We start from the raw sequence: 21,742 nt of genomic DNA on the forward strand, positions 1-21,742 counted from the left end.
ATATAATTTGTGATGTGGTTAATATGGACTCGTGCAATGTATTACTTGGGAGGCCTTAACAGTATGACATGGACGTAAGTCTAAGCAGCAAGGTAATATCTATCATTCTGTCAAAGATGACAGGAAGATTACATTATTGCCTTTGAAGTCGGGTTTCAGTTTAAATCTATCAATTTTATTGCTAATAAATTAAATCTATCAATTTTATTGCTAATAAATTATCGACTATCTTGCCAGTAGAGTGTGATTTAGTTACAGGTGTGAAGAGAGCTGAGAGTGCCACCGTTCATGAAGTGACCCTTGCTAAATCTATCAAGTTTACTTAATAGGATACTGAATCCCTATCCAGAACTAAAATTTGGAAGTTTTATAATGGGATGGCTAACTAAATTTTTATAACGCATTCATGTCGAATCCCTATCCAAAGCTATAAGAAGTTTATTACCTTAACATTTTAAGAAAAAGGTTGAGAAGTTTAAATCAATCAGAAACTGTCAAACTAAGCATATTGGATTATAGTCTAATTTATTGAAGAATAGCAGGAGCATATATTTTCGTCCAGTTTTGTTAGGTTGTGTTACTTCAAAATTTTAATTTTATGGCCTTTTTTTACTTTGTGTTGCCATTAAATTTTCTGTTAATGGCAACACAAAGTTTGATCATTTAAGCACGAACAATTTTTAGACATATAAATAAGAAACAACAAAATAAAGAAAGGTTTGAGACAAATTAAGGCTCCTTAGTCATCAATCGGCAAGGTATTGTGATGATTTAGCGCAAACTTAAAACATAATTCACTGGACTTAATGATGCAAATATACGATTAAACTTTTAACTTCAATAATTGCAAAATTGGAGAAGTTTTATGTTTGTTCGGAGCAACTACTAGACATGTCTAGCGGTTGGTTCAAGACTAGTAGGAAAGTTTCATATGGACTTACTAATTCACATGCTAAACGAAGTTCACTTGATATGTTAAATTAAATCAAGTGAGACCTTATATATTCACGTAGAACTCTTTTATTGATTCAAAAGTAACTATTAGACATACCTAATAGTTGCTCCGAACTGATATAAATTTTTTCCAAAATTGCAAAGAAATCGTAGAGCATGTCATACAAAGAAAATGAGGAAACGAGAGAGAAGAGTTAATGTATTTATAGTTTAACCATGCTTGGTATTATAGTCGTATGGTTTGATTGGAAACAACATTTGGTTTGGGAAAGCAATCTGCTTCTTCTTTAGCTCAAATTTTTATTCGGAATTGAAGAAAAAGGTTCCTAAAATATGGTCCATCCCTACTCATATTATGGCAACTTTCTTTTAAATTTTTAAGGGACAAAATATGTTTTTTCCCATTTTGGGTTAAAGGAACTAAATCCCCCTAATGTTTAGTGCCATTTACACTTTCCCTCTAATGTTAATTTTGTTACACTTCGCCTCATCTTTTAAATCACATTAACTTATACCAAAAATAATTTCAAAATTTTTTATTTTGCCCTTATCTCTATTTTCCTTAATTCTTCTTTTCCGAGCCCAAGCTTCTCATATTACCCATTTCTAGCGATGCAATTAATTTTTTCATTGAAAATCAAGAACTAAGTCTTAAGAATATTCCAGTTCTATTTAAAAAACCCAACCACAATGAGTAAATTCAAAAATTTGCTATCGCTAAAAATATTTTTCATTAAATTATGAACATCAATAAATGGAGGTAATTACATGGTATTTTTTTGTAATTATTTTATAATTTTAATGTACATGAAATGATCTTATATACAAGGAAACTAAAATGAGCTATTATAAAACACATTTTTAAAGAGAAATTAAAAGATAACATGTTAACCAATCAAAAAAAAAAAAAAGAGAGAACTTGTTGGCGGGGCAGAATGATAGAGTTCAAGTTTAAATCTAATACACCATGTAGAATTTTGGAAAATTTTGGGAGGCGCCCCCTTCCTCCCCTTATGTCCGTCATTGGTTATGAGGTTGTTAAACAAGGAGGAGGAAAAGAAGTAGAAGAAGAGGAGGAGGAGCTTATTTGCGGGGTTTGCCTAGTGATGAAGACAACGAGTTCTTTGGCATATTTATTGAAGAATGGATAAACTGTATGGAGGAATTTGCAGAAAAAGGAATGGAGGAGGGAATAGATGCTATAGAATTAATCAAGTGCTTTAATATTGGTACGATGTTGAAGAGGTGCTTGAGAGCTGATCCTGATTATTGTGTCCCACTTTTGGAGGCTGAGAAGGCTGCACAAAAGGAGGAGGTGGCCACCAGGAAGGAGAAATTGGAAGAAGCAGAAGAAGGCGAATAAGATACAGAGAAATAACCACCGGTTGTAGAGGAAGTTTCCGATGAGGAAGGTGACGATTGAGTATAGTCTCTGTTCAGCAGCAAAAGCAAAAGAGTGAGGAGGAAGAGAAAATTAGTGAGGAATCCATAAGCCTGGATTGAATTTTGCATTCAGAATTTACAGCAAGGTTTAGCTCGGAATTCTTGGAAATTGCTTTATAGTGTATAAGAAATTGTGTCATTAATTCACCGCAATGTCCATCATTGTTACTCGCATGACATTTTCCTGCTTTTACTTGCATGATGTATACATAAAATTAAGTACCCTTCAATTGCTTTAATCTTCGTCTAGGATCAATTAATGAAGTTTCCGTCATCTCTATTTTTTGTTGTTTCTTATAATTTTGGATTAATTTTCTATATATTGATTTGAATGCATGATAACTAATTTGAATTTAAATTTGAAATCTAATGTATTTAGTTGTGATAATATATACACTTACTTTCAATGTATACAAAATTAACTCTATATTAAATGCTTTATTTACGAAAAGTGATGCTTTTCAAAAGAAAGAATGAGAAGTAATGAAAATCCAGCTTTTTGGTGTTTTGGTTTGTTTGGATAGAGGTTATTTGAAATATTATTTGGAATAATTATTGTAGCATTTTGTGTGATGTGATGTATGTGAGATAAGAAAATGATTGGAAATATAAAAGGTGGGTTGAAAAATGTGTTCACGATGCAAGCAAAATATTATTTGGAAGATAATTATTTGCTGCTGAGTTTGTCTCTAACTTCAAGACTTACAAATATGAGATTCAGAGAATGTGAAAATATTGGTCAATAGAGGAAAGCCATCGAAAAAAGCTCTAAGTTATTTATTTTTGGATAAATTAATTATAATCCCATGTGATTTTATATAATGCCAATGACCCTCTTAAGGTTTCAAAATTGCCACATAATCCCCTATAATTTTACATAATGTGAAAAATGGAATGTGTAATCAATTATGGCATTTATACCAAACTCGCTTTAAAAATGCGTGTGATAAAATCTTAATCTCCATGTAACCCTTCATGATTTTATAAAAATCTACTTTATCCCCGTGTGATTTTTGTATTTATTCACGTAATTCCTCTATACTTTTATACAAGGTAGATAAGCATTGATTGATTTAGCATTTATGTAAGAGCACTATTAGTATTTTAATTAATGACGTTACACAGCCTATTTTCCATCAAGTTTCCATTTTACATAAAATCATATGAGGGTGAAGTGGACATTTTGAAATGTTAAGGGTTTCATGTGGCAATAGATGAAACTATATAGGGGTTATTTACACTTTATTTTTAGAGAAGGGCATTCTGCTACAGGTTTGGTACTCCTATTTGGTAATCCAAAGTCCATTAACCTATCCGAGATAAATCTAAGTTAGGAAAATAGTCTTAATTATATTGAGTTGTTCGTCTTCTTAGAAAATGATAAATTACAAATAACCCCTTGTAGTTTCATCTATGTTATGTGAACTCCTAATATTTTAAAATGTTAGGAGGTCATGCAGCAATAGATGATGACCCCCTGCAATTTTGTGCAAAATGGAAATTTGACGAAAAGGTGAAATACTAATAGTGCCCTTACTTAAATGTAAAATGAAATATCGACTTAATCACCTTATATAAAATAGCAGGGAATTGTGTGAATAAATGCAAAAATCACAAAGGATAAAATAGATATTTATGCAAGCCATAGGGATTTAGTGAATATTATGATTTTATCACACATACTTTTGAAGCACGTCTCATGTAACCATTACAATTGTTTATACATTTCATCTATTTTTCAGTTTACATAAAACTACAAGAGGATTATATTGCTATTTTGAAATCTTAAAGAGGTCATCCAACATTATGCAAAACTACAAAAGTTTTATATATAATTTACCCTTAAAAAGCCAAGGGAAATAGTTACCAAAAACTCTAACTCTTAATCCCGATGTCCGGTTGGTATTGCCGTCAACGTCATCAACTATTTAATATCGAAGAAAACCATATTCATATTTTGATTCTATGGACGGCAAGAAATATGACTTATAATTTGAACGGTACAAGAATAATTTGCACATGTGAAGCCGTTGTGGAATGGGATTGCCCCAGAATTAATTTTTTTTTTTTTGGAAAGCTAAAATGAAAATGAAAAAATCCCTGAGGTAATTTGTTTCTATTGACCAATTCATGACAATTGTTAGAAAAATACTTGCACGAAAGCAATATGAAATTTAGAGCTGTTTGTGTTCAATTTTTTCCCTTTTTTTTGTTTGGAGGGTAGAAGAGTAATTTGCACAAGTGAATCCGTTGCAGAATGGGACTGCCCTGGAATTAGTTTTTGGAAAACTAAAATGAAATTGAGAAAATCTCCAAGGTAAATTGTGTCTATTGACCGATCAGGACACTCGTGAGAAAACTATGTGTAGAAAGCAATATCTCATATTTATGAGATTCCTTTTTTTTTCGCACTTTGGGAAGCCTGGAAGTCAATGCATGGTTGCTATTTGTATCTCCCTCCAATGGAGTTACGGCCCCAGGATGTGCAAACATTGGAGAATCTGAAATGGCATCATCCAGAATTTCGAATTGATTGCGTGGATTTTGGATGAATTTAATAAAATAGGCTCTGTTTGGATTAGACTGTTTTTCAGACACGAATTTTTTAAACATAATACTACACTAACACACTCCAAAAACCCTATAATTGAAGTAGTTTTGGTGTTTTGTTCACAATTTTTTGTTTTGAAATCTTCCTGAAGAGTAGTTAGAGTATTGTCATGGTCTCGTAGCTGATGCAATGACATTTGTACCCTACCACACCAGCCATGTAGCCTGTGTCTCCTACAATTGTCAAAGAGAGGAGGGATGGATTACGTGGTTTAAGGGGAGGAAGTATAAGTGAGAGATCTCAGATTCGAACCTTCTCATTTACACTTAAAAAAAAAAAAAAAAACCACCGCAACCCCTACAAGTGTCGAATATGCAATGGATTCAACTATACAGCAAAAGATTATGCCGTGAATTCCACTATGTAGCACAAGTTCATCAAGATAAGCTATAGGTAATGAAGTAGGCGACAGGACCGCAATGCACAAAGCTAAGCTGCAAACTTCAGTACCATAAACATTATAATGTGCAACAGTTTTCCAGAAGTGCATTTAGCACTTTCTGCACTATAAACTATATATAAATGCACTTTCTGCACCATAAACTATATATAATGTGTAAATTTAGTTCTCCAGAAAGTGCATTTAGAACTTTCTGCACCACAAACAATAATATGTAAGTTTAATTTATCCAGAAGTGCATTCAGCACTTTCCGCACCATAAACTATAATGAATGTGTAAGTCCAGCTTTCCAGAAAGGTGCATTTAGCAGCCTCCCTGCAGATGTATATTCAGTCATAAAATTTGACATCCCCCGTCATCGTCTTTAAGCCGCTGAATCTCCTTTTGGCTTTCCTCTAAACGCTTTCTAAGGTTGCGTATCTCCTCATCTGATTTCAATTGAGCTTCTCGGGCAGCTGCCTCTGCTCTCAGCCGAGCATCTTTCTCATCTTTCAGTTGCTGTTCAAGTCTACTTCTTGTATCCGTGATCATTTTCTCAACCTGTACAATAAGAGCAAGACAGTAATGAAATGTTTTCGAAAGTATCCGTCCAACTATTAGAAGGCAACAGACTGTAGCAGTACTGATTTCAGTATTCCAACAATCAAGCATCAAATACAAAGAAGGGTAGCAAATTTTAGCTGCTACAATGAATAGGTTTTATTTAATTGAAGGACTTCAGCAATGCTTGAGACGTTTAAATTAAAATGATAGGCAAATCTTATCTATCGTTTGCATGCAAAACTATATATATTTCTTAGAAATAGGGTTCAAAAAATAAGGGTGTGTGCAGTCTGCCCTCCTGCATCGTTGTTCCATTCCCCCCATTCATCCACCGAAAGGTAAAAGAAGAATTACACACAAGACAGATACAATTTCAGGGCTTCCTTATTACACGCTTGTTTACTACAAAAGCGGGGAAGGAAATGCATAATTACATCTGAAGGTTGAAAGGCATATGGTGTGCAAACTGAAATTAAAAGAAGAGAAAAATGGAGTAATGAAAACGAAAAAAGAAACGCGTCGGAAAAGAACAGTTACCATGCCAGTAATTCGTTTCATATGCTCGTCATATGATTGATACATCTGCATCTCCCGCTCAATTTTCTCCTCTTTGGACAAAGAATTCAGCTCTTTAGCTTGATCACGAAGTTTTGCAGCTGCTTTCTGTTAAATAAGGAATTTTGCAGGTGTCATGTGTTTCCCAAACTTAAGCATATCCTGAGATTGAAAAAAAAAAAAAAAAAAAAAAAAAAAAAAAAAGGATTCTCGGATTGCCCCCCCGGCTTACCTTGAACTCATCAAATAACTCATTAGTATAAGGTTTGCCTCCATTTTTCACGACAACGTCGTCCACTAGGAAAAGAAGTTGCTTAAGCTGTTCAGCTTTCTTGGCTGCATTTTTGGTCCTGTTATCAAACAACACCCGCCTGTTCCCACAAAGCTTAAGCATTCCCTATATCATCACCATAACAAGTTTCAATTGCACAGCTCAACTTCAAAAAGGATGAGAGATTAGTAATACAAGGGCAAAACATATCATGGTGCAAACTCATCATTCTCCACTCAAAAGATTCTGAAAATTGCATTGGAAAATGTCAACTTGTATTGCGAATTAACTAGCACACATGTTGAGTCTTTCATCGAATGCAAGAATAGTTGCAGATGCTCAAGTTTGAGACCTTATGAAAAATCTAGACCGCAAAAAGTCATTCCACCCCTTGATAAATTGTCCTCCACTTTTGTTAGTTTTCCCATGGGAGTAATGTTAAGCTTCAAGAATGAGGAGATATTAAGCCAAACTGTTATCCCCTAAGATCATATTTTTATCTTCCCTTTGCTCTGCTGACATGTTGAGCATGGAGGTGGAATGAAACTGAAACCTGGCGGTCCTTTTTACTTTTTGTTAATAACTAGCTGACTCACGCTGCAGCACAAACAGAAGAAATCAAATTCTTGATTCTTTGAGTGATCTTATTAACAATATTTTTCATGTCAGCATATATCATCATTAGGAAGAGAGTTAATATGCATGACACATTTTAGAGAGGAGCATGAATACAAGATAATTGAATTCTTTCAGGAATAAGAACAATTGAAGCTAAAAACACAGAACAGATGATACATAACCAAGAGGCATAACTCTAGAAACACAGGTATAACCTCATAACCAAATAGAACAAAGTTAGACCTTATACATAAAGTACACCTCCACAGAATAGTCAAAGACAAATTCATCGATATAACTAAGTCAGACAGTACACCTACCTTTATGGACTCCGAACGACTCAAGTAATCGTCAAAATTCACTTCGTCGTCTTCAAGTTCATCACCCCCTGTGAAAACCAATATCATATATTCTGCAATCTTGTCTCCAAAAATTTTTTGTAAGGTCTCAATAGCAGCTGCTTCCTCCATTGAGACTCGGCTTCTAAGTGACACGACTACAAGGACTGCGTGGATGCCATCCTTTGCCATGCCGATGCATCTCACAATCTCTTTTTCAACAAACTGAGGGTCAGCAGCTTTGTCAAACAACCCTGAAATCAAATCAATTTAACATTTCATAAAAAATTTGTGCAAAAGTCCTCTAGATATTTGTTTTTGTGAATATTTTGGGGAATTTTTCTCTTAAACATTCCAATTCTAATTTTACCGCAGACATAATCAATGAAAAATACCAGGGGTGTCTATCACATTAAGGACTTGGCCATCATCCAACGCAGTCCTCTGTAGCTCTGTAGTTTTGGTAACGCCATCAAAACTACTCTTTGAATTGAATGCCCTTCTTCCAAGAATACTGTTACCAGTTGCACTTTTTCCATTGCCTGTACGCCCAACCAGAACGACTGTTCGGACTTTATTTGAAGCAGAATCAAACTCGCGGTTGTCAGAAATGAAACTTCCACCCATTCTCAGGAATCAGAAAAATCTGTAACAGCAATATCAAAGGCACTTCTGTCACACAAAAAAGAAGAAAAGTTAAAAATCACAAGTCACAAGGGGGTTTTGTCATGCCGCCATCCATCGAACCAGGGAGAGGAGCATCCCAACCCCGCAAATTTAACCACTTAATTGCCCGGAAACGGTACCAGGGAAATGAAATAAAAACATGGACTAATAAAAAAAGTAGGGTAGAGTACACTTTTAGTACTAAAACTATTACTTACAGATTGACTGAAAATAGCTGTTATTCCTATAAACAGATAATCAAAGAATAGAATACCTCTCTCTCTCTCTCTCTCCCTCCCTTTTTTTTTTGGCAAACCAGCGACATTTTTGTAGATAGTAAACAAAGTTGCAAAATTATGTAAAGTAACAGGCAAAGGCTTTATCATTCCTATACAATCTGTGCTATCCACAGAAGGATGGAAATGATCCATCATACTTGAAATTCAAGAATTCAAGTGGGACTGACCTTTGAATTTGGATAAAGAAATTGCAGCGACAAGAGATAGATAATACGAGAACACGAGTGAGTTGGATATAAATAATGGAGGGGACAAGGAGGGGTCGGGCATGGATAACTTTTGTATTCTTCAAGGTCTAAAGGCACAGGGATAACTTCCTTTAAGGTCGAAAGGCAGGGATAACTTGTGAACTTAACTTTTAATTTCAACTACCCCGTATCTTCTATATCATCGTGATTGGAATCAAAGATAGGTATATGATCGTGATGATTGGAATGAAAGAGAGGAATATGATCGTGATTGGAATGAAAGAAAGGAATATGGGTCCGTTTATGTGATCAGTAAACGTTGAAAATGTTATGAAATAATGATAAGACGTGGATGTCCATTGATATTCTCAAGAAGGATTACAAGATGTGGATGTCCGTTTGTATTTTCGAGATGATAGACACATGTATTCTCTCTAGATTCATTGGTACATTGGATGAACTCATTTATGGATATACTTGATGTACTAAATTCATGTATTTGTATTTAATAGGGTTCATGTACCTTTGATCTTGGATCACCTATATATAGGGGTGTATCCTACTTCATTTGTAACTTTGGAAACGTTGAAACTTGGAAGTACTTTGATCAGTAAATATAATAATATCTCTTCTTCTCACTCTACTATTTCAATCCCTACCTACGTTGGGAGTTTATTTTATTATTTTCACAACAGAAAATGGTGATATAAACAATTTTTGGAGGGCTAATATCAATTCTCCAGATTAGCTGAAGAACAGATTAATTAATTCCCATCCACTTTATTTATCTATTATTTGGTTCATGGGAGAATTCAAGCATTTCAACAGGCCAGGATGTGGGTGGAGGTCGTGAAAGGACTTAGATTCAGTATCCAATTCTCACTGTTAGTTCTCTAACAATTAGAATAGGAACTTTGTTGAATTTCATTTCCATCTTTTGTGTAAATCTATTTTGTTCAAGGAATTATATATCAGCCTTGTTTAATTTTTTTTTTTACCGAAATGGATGGCAAGTTCAAATCCAAGAAACTTTCATCAACATCTTTCACCATCTATTTCCTTATCATTACGATATTTCAGTCCTTGAACTGATCAAGGAAAGACAAGAAGCAATTCTGATTAGTTAAATTTAGGCGCGTGTTTCAAACCCCATCAAGGAAGGAGAACTAAACTCTCCATCGTCATGATAAGCACTTCCATCCATTGTCCTGCGAATCAGATCACCTCTAACAAGAGTAAAAGTTTTCAATATATGCATATTTCTGCTGAAAATTTTGAAAACTTCCAAGGCAAGAATAGGTCCATTCCTCCTCATACAACTTTGCAATAGGATGGCTAACTAAATTCTTATAACACTTGGATACTCGATCCCTATCCGTAATTAGGGAAGTTTATTTCCTTTCAAAACAAAGGTCAAGAAGTTTAAATCAATTAAAAACGGACAAAGGAGCACATTAACGTTCGGTGACTAATTTATTGAAAAAGCTTTTGATAGGGTATGTTTGTTACCTCAATTTTTCGACCAACAGGCAACACAAAATATAATCATCGCTGCAAAAAATTTACTGAAGCTAATTTATTATTGTTAGTATTATGAAAAGTTTGGACAGTTTCGACTTTAGTTAGTCATCGGTACGACTCAGAACATGTCTTTGAAACCATAAATCACTTAGAAAAGGTACTTACAATAGATTACTCTCCAACCCGATCCTCACACCGAAAATGGAGAATTTGAACGTGCGACCTTCTACGAGAAACTGATCGTCTTTATCATCAATTCAGCTAACATGAGCGAGAGGGTTTGGAAATGCCAAGTAGAGCAAGGATTCCACTATATAACAAAATACCACAATGATGGACAAAACACGCATAGGCGATGATAAGACAACAGATCGAACCACCACAGTTCCATGAAGATGGGCACAGCTAAGTTGCAAACTTCAGTGCCATAAACTAATAATGTGTAACAGTAAATTTTAGCTTCCCAGAATATGCATTTAGTCGCCCCCCAGATGTACAGTATCTAGAATATCCAGTCACATGATATGACAACCCAAATTTTTACCAAACTTTTTGAGCTGCTCAGCCACCCTTTGGCTCCTCTCTAAATTCTGTCTCAATTCACAGATCTCATTATCTGATTTCGCTCGAGTTTCTCGCACAGTTTGCTCTGCTTTTAAGCGAGCATCTTGCTCTTCTGCCAATCGCTGTTCAAGTTCGTGTGTTGCCGCCTCCCTAAGCTTTGTCTCAACCTGTACAACAAAATTAAGACAAAGAAAAAACTACTGATAAATATTCTTGATAGGTTCTGCTAATTAAGTTTACAGCTTGGCACCTTCGTTTGCCGTGGATAGAAAATACAACTGATAAATGGCACCAAGCCTCAGTAAATGACAGCATCCATCAGATAAAACTTCTTAAAAAGATATAATATGCTTCAACAATAGCTATGACATAAAGAAATAGCCAAATTGGAATCATGACAAAGAACAGGCCAAGTGGAATTTACTGCTTTAAACTAAGAAGTATATGTGCAGCTAGAAGCACCAAAGAGGTTCAGAACAGCAAGTATGTTTTAATGGGAACCTGAATCAAACAACAAAATCTCAGAATTACTAGACATCCAGTATAGAATGTTTTGGATGATACCTTTCTTTCCACTCGAGAAATAAAGAAAGTATTCTTCTTCTCATTAAGTAAAAGATCATCTAGAAATCCTCATCCAGCAGGAAAGGTGTCACCAGCAAGAAAGTTGTAAATGATGCTTTTCTTTGCACTGGAGAAAAAGGACATGTATGTTCCCATTTCACACGTACCAGGTGAATGAAAATACTAGGAAGAGCCCATAGCACATTGTTTATTTTCTTCACTAAATACATAGCCACCACATCTAGATTATAAGAAATCAACCGTACTGTCTTTTTTATCCTGCCAAATTCTGATCTAAACCAACGCCAGAACAATAGTTATTCAGGTAACTGTTCTTTAAAGGGTGAAACAACCAAGGTTCCATTGTCATGAAGACATCATGTCGACAAGAAGAGACAACTTAATATTGAGAACAGTATCACTACCCACCAATTAAAAGTTCAACAAAATTCAACCAGCTATACAAATAAAACATGAGACAATCTAAATGAATATTCAGATTCCTAAAACTTTGTTAGGATATCTTCTAGAAGGCAGCAACACTCAAGCATCAAATATGGACAAAGATAGCAGATTTTAGCTCTTACGAGTTACAAAGGATAGGTTTCAATTCATTGAAGGAATAATCAATCGTTTGCACTCATTAGTATATTTCTTAGAAATAGAGTTCAGAAAATAAAGGTGTATGTAACCAGCCCTCCTGCATTGCTTATCGACTCCCACCTCCCTTTTAATCTGCCATAAAAGAAGAATTACATACAAGACAGATTCAATTTCAGGTCTCTCTTACTACATGCTTGTTTCCTACAAACGTGGAAAAGGAAATGCACAATCACAGCTGAAGGTATAATGAGACTCCAACCACATCCAGACGAATATGCTTAGATTTATTGTATGCAAATTTAAATATGTGAAAAATACAAAGTAAAATTAAAAGAACCAAAAAATATGGTAATAACAAGAAAAAAGTAACATGTCGGGGAAAAAAAAAACTACCATATCAGTACTTCGTGCCAGATGCTCCTCATATGATTGATATATCTGCACCTCCCGCTCAATTTTCTCCTCTTTGGAGTAACCTTCCAAAGAATTCAGCTCTTTAGCTTGATCTCGAAGTTTTGCAGCTGCTTTCTGTTAAACAAAGAGTTTTGCAGGTGTCATGTGTTTCCCAAACTTAACCTTATTCTGAGACTTAACTCAAAAAAGAACCCAAAAACAAAAAGGTAGAAGTTTCCAGGATTGCCACCAACGCTTATCTGAAACTCGACAAATAACTCATTAGTATAAGGTTTTCCTCCATTTTTCTTGTCAACGTCATCCACTAGGGAAAGAAGTTGCTTAAGTTGTTCAGCTTTCTTGGCTGTATTTTTTGTCTTGTTATCAAATAACACCCACCTGTTTCCGCAAATCTCAAGCATTCCCTATATCATCACCATAATAAGTTTCCATGATACAGTTCCACTTCAAAAAAGGTGGAAGATTAATAAAACAAGGGAAAACAGATCATGGCAGCAAATTAGAGAATCTCAAACTCATCATTCTCCACTCAAAAGATACTGAAATTTGTATAGGAAATACTTCAGGTATATCAACTTTTATTGCAAGCTCATTAACTGGGAGTCTTATTAAGCCACTCTTGTTAGTTTTCCCCTGGGAGTAATATTACAAGCTTCAAGAATGTGGATATATTAAGCCAAATTGTTATCCCCTAAAATCATATTTTTACTTGCCGTTTCCTCTGCTAACATGTTGAGCTTGGAGGTGGAATGAAACCGAAAATAAGAGGGCCTTTTAGCCTTTTTCAATGACTGGCAGACTCACTGCAGCACAAACAGTCGAGAACCAACACTTGATTCTTTGAGTGATCTTATTACCAATATTTTTCATGGCAGCATCATCATTAGGAAGAAAGTTAAAATGCATGACACATTTTACAGAGGAGCATATGTATAAGATAATATAAATTCATTCAGGAATAAGAACAACTGGAGCTAAAACAAATGATATATAACCAAGCAGCAATATCTATATCTCTGACATCAATGGCTTAACTCTAGAAACACAGGTATAACCTCGTAAGCAAATAGAACAAAATTAGACCTTATACATAAGAGTACACCTCCACAGAATAGTCAATGACAAATTCATCAATATAACTAAGTCAGATAGTACACCTACCTTTATGGACTCTGAACGACTCAAGTAATCGTCAAAGTCCACTTCGTCTTCTTCAAAGTCATCACCCCCAGTAAAAACCAATATCATATATTTTGTAATCTTGTCTCCAAATAATTTTTGCAGGGTCTCAACAGTAGCTGCTTCCTCTATTGAGATTCGGCTGCTAAGTGACACAACTACAAGCACTGCGTGGATGCCATCCTTTGCCATGTCAATGCATCTCACGATCTCTTTTCCAACAAGCTGAGGTTCCGCGGATTTGTTAAATAAACCTGAAATCAAATCAATTTACCATTTCATATAAAATTGAACAACGGTCCTCAAGATATTAGTTTTTGTGATTATTTAGGGAATTTTCCTCTTAAACATTCCATCTCTGATTTTCTTTTTCAATTTTTTTTTTTTTTTTACCGCAGGCCTAAACAATCAAGTTAGTCAGGATGAGAAATACCCGGGGTGTCTATCACATTAATGATTTGACCATCTTCCAACACGGCCGTCTGAAGCTCACTCGTGCTGGTAATGCCGTCAGGACTATTCATTGACTTGAATGCCTTTCTTCCGAGAATACTGTTACCGGTTGCACTTTTTCCATCTCCTGTACGCCCAACCAAGACGACTGTTCGGGCTCTGTGTGAAGCAGAACCAGACTCCCAATCATCATCAATAAAACTTCCACCCATTTCTCAGGAATCAGAAAAATCTGTAACAACAATACCAGAAGTACTTGTGTCACACAAAAAGAAGAAAGTAAAAAAATCTAAAGTCACAGAGGGTTTTTAATCATGCAGCCATCCGTCGAACTGGGGAGAGCACCAGACCAACCTGGTAAATTTAACTACTAAATTGCCTGGAAAGGGAACCAGGGAAATGAATAAAAACATGGACTACTAAAAAAATTTAGGGCAGAACAACTAAAACTTTGACTTACGGATAGATTGAAAATAGCTGTTATTCCTTCAATAGATAATCAAAGAATAGAAAATCTATTTTTTTCCGTTTTGGTTTTTTTGGCAAACCCGCAACATTTCATAGATAGCAAGCAAAGTTACGAAATTATGCAAAGTAACAGGCAAAGGCCTGATCATTCCAATACAATCTGTGCTATCCACATGAAGGAAGGAAATGATCCATCGTACTTAAAATTAAGAATTCAAGTGGGACTGACCGTTTGAATTTGGGTAAAGAAATTGCAGCGACAAGAGATACATAATACTAGAACATAAGAGAGTTGGATATAAATAATAAAAGGGAAAAGGAGGGGTCGGGCACGGATAACTTTTGTTTTCTTTAAGGTCTGAAGGGAGGTATAACTTCCTCTAAGGTCAAAAGGCAGGGATAACTTGCGGACAGAGTTTTTTTTTTCTTTTTAACTTTGTGAAAATACTCCTGTTTTTAATTTAAACTACCCTGTACCTTTTACATCATCATGATTGAAATGAAAGAAAGGAATATGGGTACGTTTATGTGATTTGAAAACGTTGAAAAATGTGGTATAAACAATTTTGGGGAGGCAAATATCAATTCTGCATATTAGGAGAAGAACATGATTAATTTCTATCCACTTTAGTTTTATTTTTTATTTTTTTTGGTTCAGGGAAGCATTCAAGCATTGCAACAGGGAGAGGAAGTAAAGGGGATGGAGGTCATGATAGGACTTAGATTTAGGATCCAATTCTCACTTACTTTTCCCACCAATTAGAGTAGGAGCTTTGTTAAATTTCATTTCCATCTTCTGTGTAAATCTATTTTGTTCAAGCAATTATCTATGGCAAGTTCAAATTCAAGAAACTTTCATCAACAGCACAAACACCATCCTTGGCTAATATCAGGTTCATCAGACCCCGCAAATGAAACTTAGCATTTAACTTTTGTATCAAAAAAACAACGTCGATTTATGGAATTCAGTTCTTATGACAATTCAGCACCATGAGAAATGAGAATTGCCTGGTGTGTCGATCGCATTGATGATATAGCCATCTTCCAATATAGTACTCTGTAATTCACAAGTCTTTGTTACACAGGAAAGATCAGCCATTTACTTGAATGCCTTTCTCCTGAAAACACAATTACCAGTTGCACTTTTACCTCTGCCTACAACCACGTCTAATTGTGACATGATGCACCATAGTTAATTAAATTTGAATAAGTATTCCTCAAGATCCAACTTCGCTTGTAGAGAAATTAGATAGATGACAGTGAGATCCCTAATTTGCCTATCAAATCCTCTCCGTTTCTCCATTTCTTGCATAAAATCTAGTCTCTCTTAATTTTCCTTTTCAAATCCTCACCCTTTTCTCCATTTCTTGTATAAAGTCTAAATTTCCTTTTTTTTTTAAAAAAAAAGGGTAAATTACATTTTACCCCCCTGTGGTTTAGCGTTTTTTTACATAACCCCCTATGGTTTCAAAAGCTATACATAACCCCCTCATGGTTTGGATTAAAGTGTCAAAGTAACGGAAATAGTCACTCGTAACGGAACTTCTAAAAATGTCAAAATTACCCTTATAAATACATGACACATTAACCCCCTATGGTTTTTATATTTTACCATATAACCCCCCTATGGTTTAATACTTTACCATATAACCCCCTTATGATTTTCAATACATACACATAACCCCCCTTGGTTAATACATAAATTTCAACCTTACATAAGGGTATTTTTGACATTTTAGGTGACGTTGTTACGAGTGACTATTTCCATTACTTTGACACTTTAATCCAAACCATAAGGGGGTTATGTATAGCTTTTGAAACCATAGGGGGGTTATATGAAAAAACGCTAAACCACAGGGGGGTAAAGTGGAATTTGCCCAAAAAAAAATCATACAAGTAGAATAGAACAAGCATGTATAATGTATTGTACATCCAATAATATTCAATAGCAACAAGTGACAGCACTGTTTACTTCATTTTATAAAGTACCTAAACAAATTCAAAATATATAACTAGATACAAATCAAGAAGTTAAAGAACAACGAAACAGCTTGATACTAGATATCTTTAAGACAAATTAAGGGCCCTTAATCATCAATCAGGAAGGTGTGTATCGGATTTACTTGTAACGCGAACTTAAAAAATAACTCGCCTAACCTGATGATGTAAATACTCAATTGAGCTCTTGACTTCAACATTTGCAAAAAGGCAAAGAAATCGGAGCGAAAACAAAAAGATGGACACATAGAGGAAACGAGAGAGAAGAATTAATATTGTATTTGTTAGTTAAACTAAGTTTGGTATTATAGTTAATTTGGGTTGGGAAAGCAATTTGCTTTTTTCCTATAAATTACTAAAGTTCCTCGACCCTACCATCCATCCTATGCGAAATATGGCAACTTTCCTTTAGACTTTTAAAAGTATGAAATTATGTAAAATTCATTCTATGAACAAAAGAAATTTAATCCAAACCTACCTCACATTCCAAAATTGATAAGAAAATTTAGTTGTAACATGGTAGCATTAAGCATTAACTCATACTTTGAGATAAAAATTTTTTTTGAAATAATTGCAGTTTTAGTCCCCAATATTTGACATGTGTATTAAATTGGTCCCTAATGTTTCGTCTAAAGCAAGTTTGGTCCCTAACTTTGTGAACTGAAGCACATTTAGGACAACTAGAGAAAATTGAAAAATGACTAACGGTCAACAATAAATTGTAGTCAGTCAGCAACTTTGAATTTATGCTTTTTGCCTCTATTTTGATTTTGAATCATTATACTCTCCTAAATTTTAAATACTGATATTATTGGCTTTAAAATGAAATGAGATACAAACTAGAATGAAATAGGATTAAATGGGTAATTAAAATTCTAATTAAATCAAATTTTCTCTTTTTTTTTTATTTTTTATTTCATTTATTCATACCACTAGAGGTCTGCCTTCACTCGGTCTAAAATCGCGTACCTTAACCCCTCATGGTCCCACTAATTTGTCCCTACTTTCTTAATTCTTGAGTATCCCATGAGTTCTTGGTCGCGTCTTGGTACTGATGTTAGCCGTAAATTTTGTACCCTTAGACATAATTGAAGAGGTGGGCACCTGCCAGCCATGTTGTTTGTGTCTACTTTAAGCGTCAAGCATGCCGAGGATTCCACTACAAAGCAAAAGTTCATGAGAAAATTTGAAGTTTCGAAACCAGCCTTTTCATTGACTCGGAAAATTTGTTTGATTAGAGATCACTAATTCAATCGTTGGGTCAACCATAATTGATTTGTGATGCCATTATTATGTATTAAATATTAATTATTAGTTGCAAATATCTAGATTATGAAGAAGACAAATGGAAAATACGCGACAACCCTCACTTTAACATACAATTCTCCTAAATTACTTGCCTTGTCCTAAGATTAAATCACTTATAACATGTCCTTGCATTGCATTCTACGTGCATTAAAATATTTCCTTGCATTGCATCGCACTACTTTTATTTGAATTGTAACATTTCCTAGACTTGGTAATTTTTTTTTATATATCTCACTAGATACACTTTGACCAAATGTCCTTTTATTTGTGGTTGGGACTTTATATGATAGTTTAGAGGTATTGAATAGACATTGGAACATTTGGAGGGTAGAAACTTCATTAGTCAAAGATTAAAGGAAGAAAAGGCCAAGATTGGACCATGTGACAAAACTCTAATCACACATCTTGTTTGACCAAAGGATTAGAGGAAATGTAAACCGATTTCGGTTGAGCTTCTCGGACAGTTTCCTCTGCTCTTAAGCGAGCATCTTGCTCTTCTACCAATTGCTGTTCAAGTCTACGTGTTGTCTCCCTAAGCTTTGTCTCAAACCTGTGCAACAAGATTAAGACAATGGTAAAATGTTTTCCCAAATATCCATCCAACTGCTTAGTTCCCTCCTAATGCACGAGTCCTCATTGCAGGCAAATTAAGACAAACTCAAAATCCATCAAATATGTGTTCCCCAGGACTCAATTGAACATACAAGAAACGATAATAACCATCGACAAATAATTTGTCAAACAACCAACAAAACAATCCTCCATAGCATTGCATGGCAAAATAAAACCCAACCCGCCTTCAATCTGCCGTAAAAGAAGAATTACATACAAGACAGATACAATTTCAGGCCTTCCTCATTACATGCTTGTTTCCTGCGAAAGCAGGAAAGGAAATGCATAATTACAGCTGAAGGTATAAATGAGACTCCAACCACATTAAGATGCTCCTCATGTGATTTATGCATCCGCTCCTCCATCTCAGATTTCTTCTCTTTGGAGCAACCTTCTGAAGAATTCAGCTCTATAGCTTGATCATGCAATTTTTTGGCTCCTTTCTGTTAAACAAGGAGTTTTGCAGGCGTTATGTGTTTCCCAAACTTAACCTTATTTTAAGACTGAACTCAAAAAAGAACTCCAAAATATATATATATATATATATATATGTTTCCAGGATTGCCACCAAGGCTTACCTTAAACTCAACAAATAACTCATCAGTACAAGGCTTTCCTCCATGTTTCATCACAACATCGTTCACTAGGGAAAGAAGTTGCTTTCTTGGCTGTATCCTTTGTCTTGTTATCGAATAACGCCCGCCTGTTTCCACAAATCTCAAGCATTCCCCATACCATCACCATAATAATAAGTTTCAATTTTACAGTTCCACTTCAAAAAGGATGAAAGATTAGTAAAACAAGGGAAAACATATCATGGCACAAACTAGAGAAGTTCATTAACCCTGGGCCAAAGAGTGCTTGAGAGTGCTCAAGCTCCAAGCCCGATGAGAGGCTTAGCGAGAACTTTCAATATCACCGTCCATCATGGAGTGCAAGAATAGTTGCAAATGCTTAAATTCAATACCTTACCACATGTCTAGACCATACAAAGATCTTTTCAAAGCATACAACGTCTCCCGACCCCTTGAAAAGTAAAGCTACTTGGGAGTTCTAATTCCTCAACAAATTAGATACTTGACTTTAGCCTCCGTATTTATTAGTTTGCCCATGGGAGGAACATTGAGCTTTCAGAATGAGGAAAATGTTGAGCCAAATTCTTAGCCTTTAATATCATAATTTACTTGCTACTTCCTTTACTGACATGTTGAGCTTAGAGGTGGAATGAAACTGATTAAACTAGAAGGTCCTTAAAACTTTTCAGTTACTAGGTGATTAACTCCAGCACAAAACGTGGACAACGCACTTTTGATTCTTTAATCCGTCTCAGTAATAAGATTCTTCATGGTAGAATCATCCTCAGGAAGATAGTTAAAGTGCACGAGATGCATTTGAGAGGTGCATAAGTACAAGATCATTCAATTCATTCAGGAATTAGAACAACAGAAGCTAAAACACAACTGATATATAAGTATATAACCAAGCAGCATTATCTATATCTCGGACATCAAGGCATAACTCTAGAAACACAGGTATAACCTCATAGCCAAATCGAACAATGGTAGGCCTTACACATCATAATAACAAATGCATCGACATAATTGAATGATCACACTTACCTTTACAGACTGAGAACTACTCAAGTAATCGTCAAACGTCACTTCATCTTCTTCAGGTAAAAACCAATATCATATACTCGGTAATCTTATCTCCAAAAAACTTTTGCAAGGTCTCAATGGCAGTTGCTTCTTCTATTGAGATTCGGCTTCTAAGCTGTGTTTTAAAACTCGGACCGGACCGGTCGATTTGACCGATCGAACCGGAAACTGGCCAAGTGTTCAGTCCGAGTCATGCTTAAAAATTGGGTAAGTAAAAACTCCGGTCAAAAGCCGGGTTTGATCGGAAAAAACCGAATTTTCCGGTTCAAACAGTTTTTTTTTAAAAAAACTCAAGCTTTTTTAATATTATGTTTTGACCCTTAAATTGTTAAAAATTATTAATATACCTCAAATATTTCATACTTTATCAATATTTTCTTAAAGTTTGGTATTATTTTTCAATTAAGTCAATAATTTTAATTCTAAACTTGTTAATGCTCATTAAATAATATAAATTGTTACTTGATTGTTCTAATTTCTTTGTATTTTCTTGTTAAATATATTTAAAATATCAAATATATATGAATATACCTTTATTAATATTAACATGTTATTAGGTATTTTACATATAATATTTTAATTTTTAAATAATTTTTATTTATGACGCCATCCAGTTGAATCTCTATCGAATCCGATTGAATCCATTGACCCCTAAACTTGACCGAGTCGATACCCGATCCGATTCTGAAAACATAGCTTCTAAGTGACACAACTACAAGCATTGCATGGATGCCATCATTTGCCATGCCAATGCATCTCACAATCTCTTTTCCAACAAACTCAGGTTCAGCCAATTTGTCGAATAACCCTAAGATCAGAGCAATTTAATTTCACATAAAATAGAGCAACAATCTTCCAGATATTAATTTTTTTTTCAATAAAGGGAATTTTCCTCTTGAACATTAAAAACCCCCGATTTTTTTTTTTTTTTACTGCAGATATACACAATCACGTTAGTTAGGATGTGAAACACCTGGTGTGTCTTATCACATTTATGATTTGGCCATCTTCCAACACGGTCCTATGTAGCTCACTAGTATTGGTAACATTATCAAGACTACTCCTTGACATGAATGCCTTTCTTCCCAGAATACAGTTACCAGTTGCACTTTTTCCATTACCCGTGCCCCCGACCCCAAAACCACCGTTCGAACTCTATCTGGAGCAGAACCAAACTCCACGTTTTGAACGATTTTCTCTAATGAAGCTGTCTACAAAACGGCTAGAACAAAGAAATACGTGATAAAGACTCCACCAAAAAAATTTAATTACATTACTTTCAAAGAATTATTACAATTTCCCAGATGTCCATTAAATATCAGTGGAAATTTATACATGACTAGAAACAGAAAGGGCTATAATTATCTGAAAATGTATCTACTCAAATATAAAACATAATTAGAATTAGGTTTTATTCATTTAAAAATAATGGGTAGTAGACAGAATAACTACAATCTTATCATCGGATTCAATATTAAAATCTATGCTACTGATTTTAATGCGTTTGCTGAGC

At 34.8% G+C, this 21,742-nt stretch overlaps 2 protein-coding genes and 1 pseudogene across 6 annotated transcripts; all 3 read right to left on the reverse strand.

Moving 5' to 3' along the window:
* Window positions 1–5,438: 5,438 nt before the first annotated feature.
* Window positions 5,439–9,194, reverse strand: LOC113714790 (immune-associated nucleotide-binding protein 9-like). Of its 2 annotated transcripts, none has more exons than XM_027238863.2 (6): window positions 8,867–9,194; window positions 8,130–8,380; window positions 7,717–7,988; window positions 6,740–6,904; window positions 6,490–6,615; window positions 5,439–5,949 (listed from the first exon to the last, which is right to left on the reverse strand). In XM_027238863.2, the coding sequence occupies exons 2-6, from the start codon at window positions 8,359–8,361 to the stop codon at window positions 5,743–5,745; spliced, it is 1,002 nt and encodes a 333-aa protein (XP_027094664.1). In that variant the 5' UTR covers window positions 8,362–8,380; window positions 8,867–9,194; the 3' UTR covers window positions 5,439–5,742. The 2 variants fall into 2 exon arrangements, with proteins under 2 accessions (XP_027094664.1, XP_027094662.1); XM_027238861.2 differs by having other exon boundaries at window positions 5,522–5,949; window positions 8,130–8,406; window positions 8,867–9,006.
* Window positions 9,195–10,687: 1,493 nt separating this feature from the next.
* On the reverse strand, window positions 10,688–15,034 carry LOC113714787 (immune-associated nucleotide-binding protein 9). 4 transcript variants are annotated; one of them, XM_072069832.1, is made up of 6 exons: window positions 14,883–15,034; window positions 14,166–14,417; window positions 13,715–13,986; window positions 12,792–12,957; window positions 12,533–12,666; window positions 10,688–11,139 (listed from the first exon to the last, which is right to left on the reverse strand). In XM_072069832.1, the coding sequence occupies exons 2-6, from the start codon at window positions 14,395–14,397 to the stop codon at window positions 10,924–10,926; spliced, it is 1,020 nt and encodes a 339-aa protein (XP_071925933.1). In that variant the 5' UTR covers window positions 14,398–14,417; window positions 14,883–15,034; the 3' UTR covers window positions 10,688–10,923. The 4 variants fall into 4 exon arrangements, with proteins under 4 accessions (XP_071925933.1, XP_071925931.1, XP_071925932.1 ...); XM_072069830.1 differs by having other exon boundaries at window positions 12,533–12,667; window positions 12,787–12,957; XM_072069831.1 differs by lacking the exon at window positions 14,883–15,034 and adding an exon at window positions 14,646–14,876 and having other exon boundaries at window positions 12,533–12,667; window positions 12,787–12,957.
* Window positions 15,035–18,355: 3,321 nt separating this feature from the next.
* On the reverse strand, window positions 18,356–21,541 carry LOC113713894 (immune-associated nucleotide-binding protein 9-like; annotated as a pseudogene).
* Window positions 21,542–21,742: the final 201 nt, after the last annotated feature.

The sequence above is a fragment of the Coffea arabica genome, chromosome 10c (assembly GCF_036785885.1).
Source record: "Coffea arabica cultivar ET-39 chromosome 10c, Coffea Arabica ET-39 HiFi, whole genome shotgun sequence".
Taxonomy (NCBI): Eukaryota; Viridiplantae; Streptophyta; class Magnoliopsida; order Gentianales; family Rubiaceae; genus Coffea; species Coffea arabica.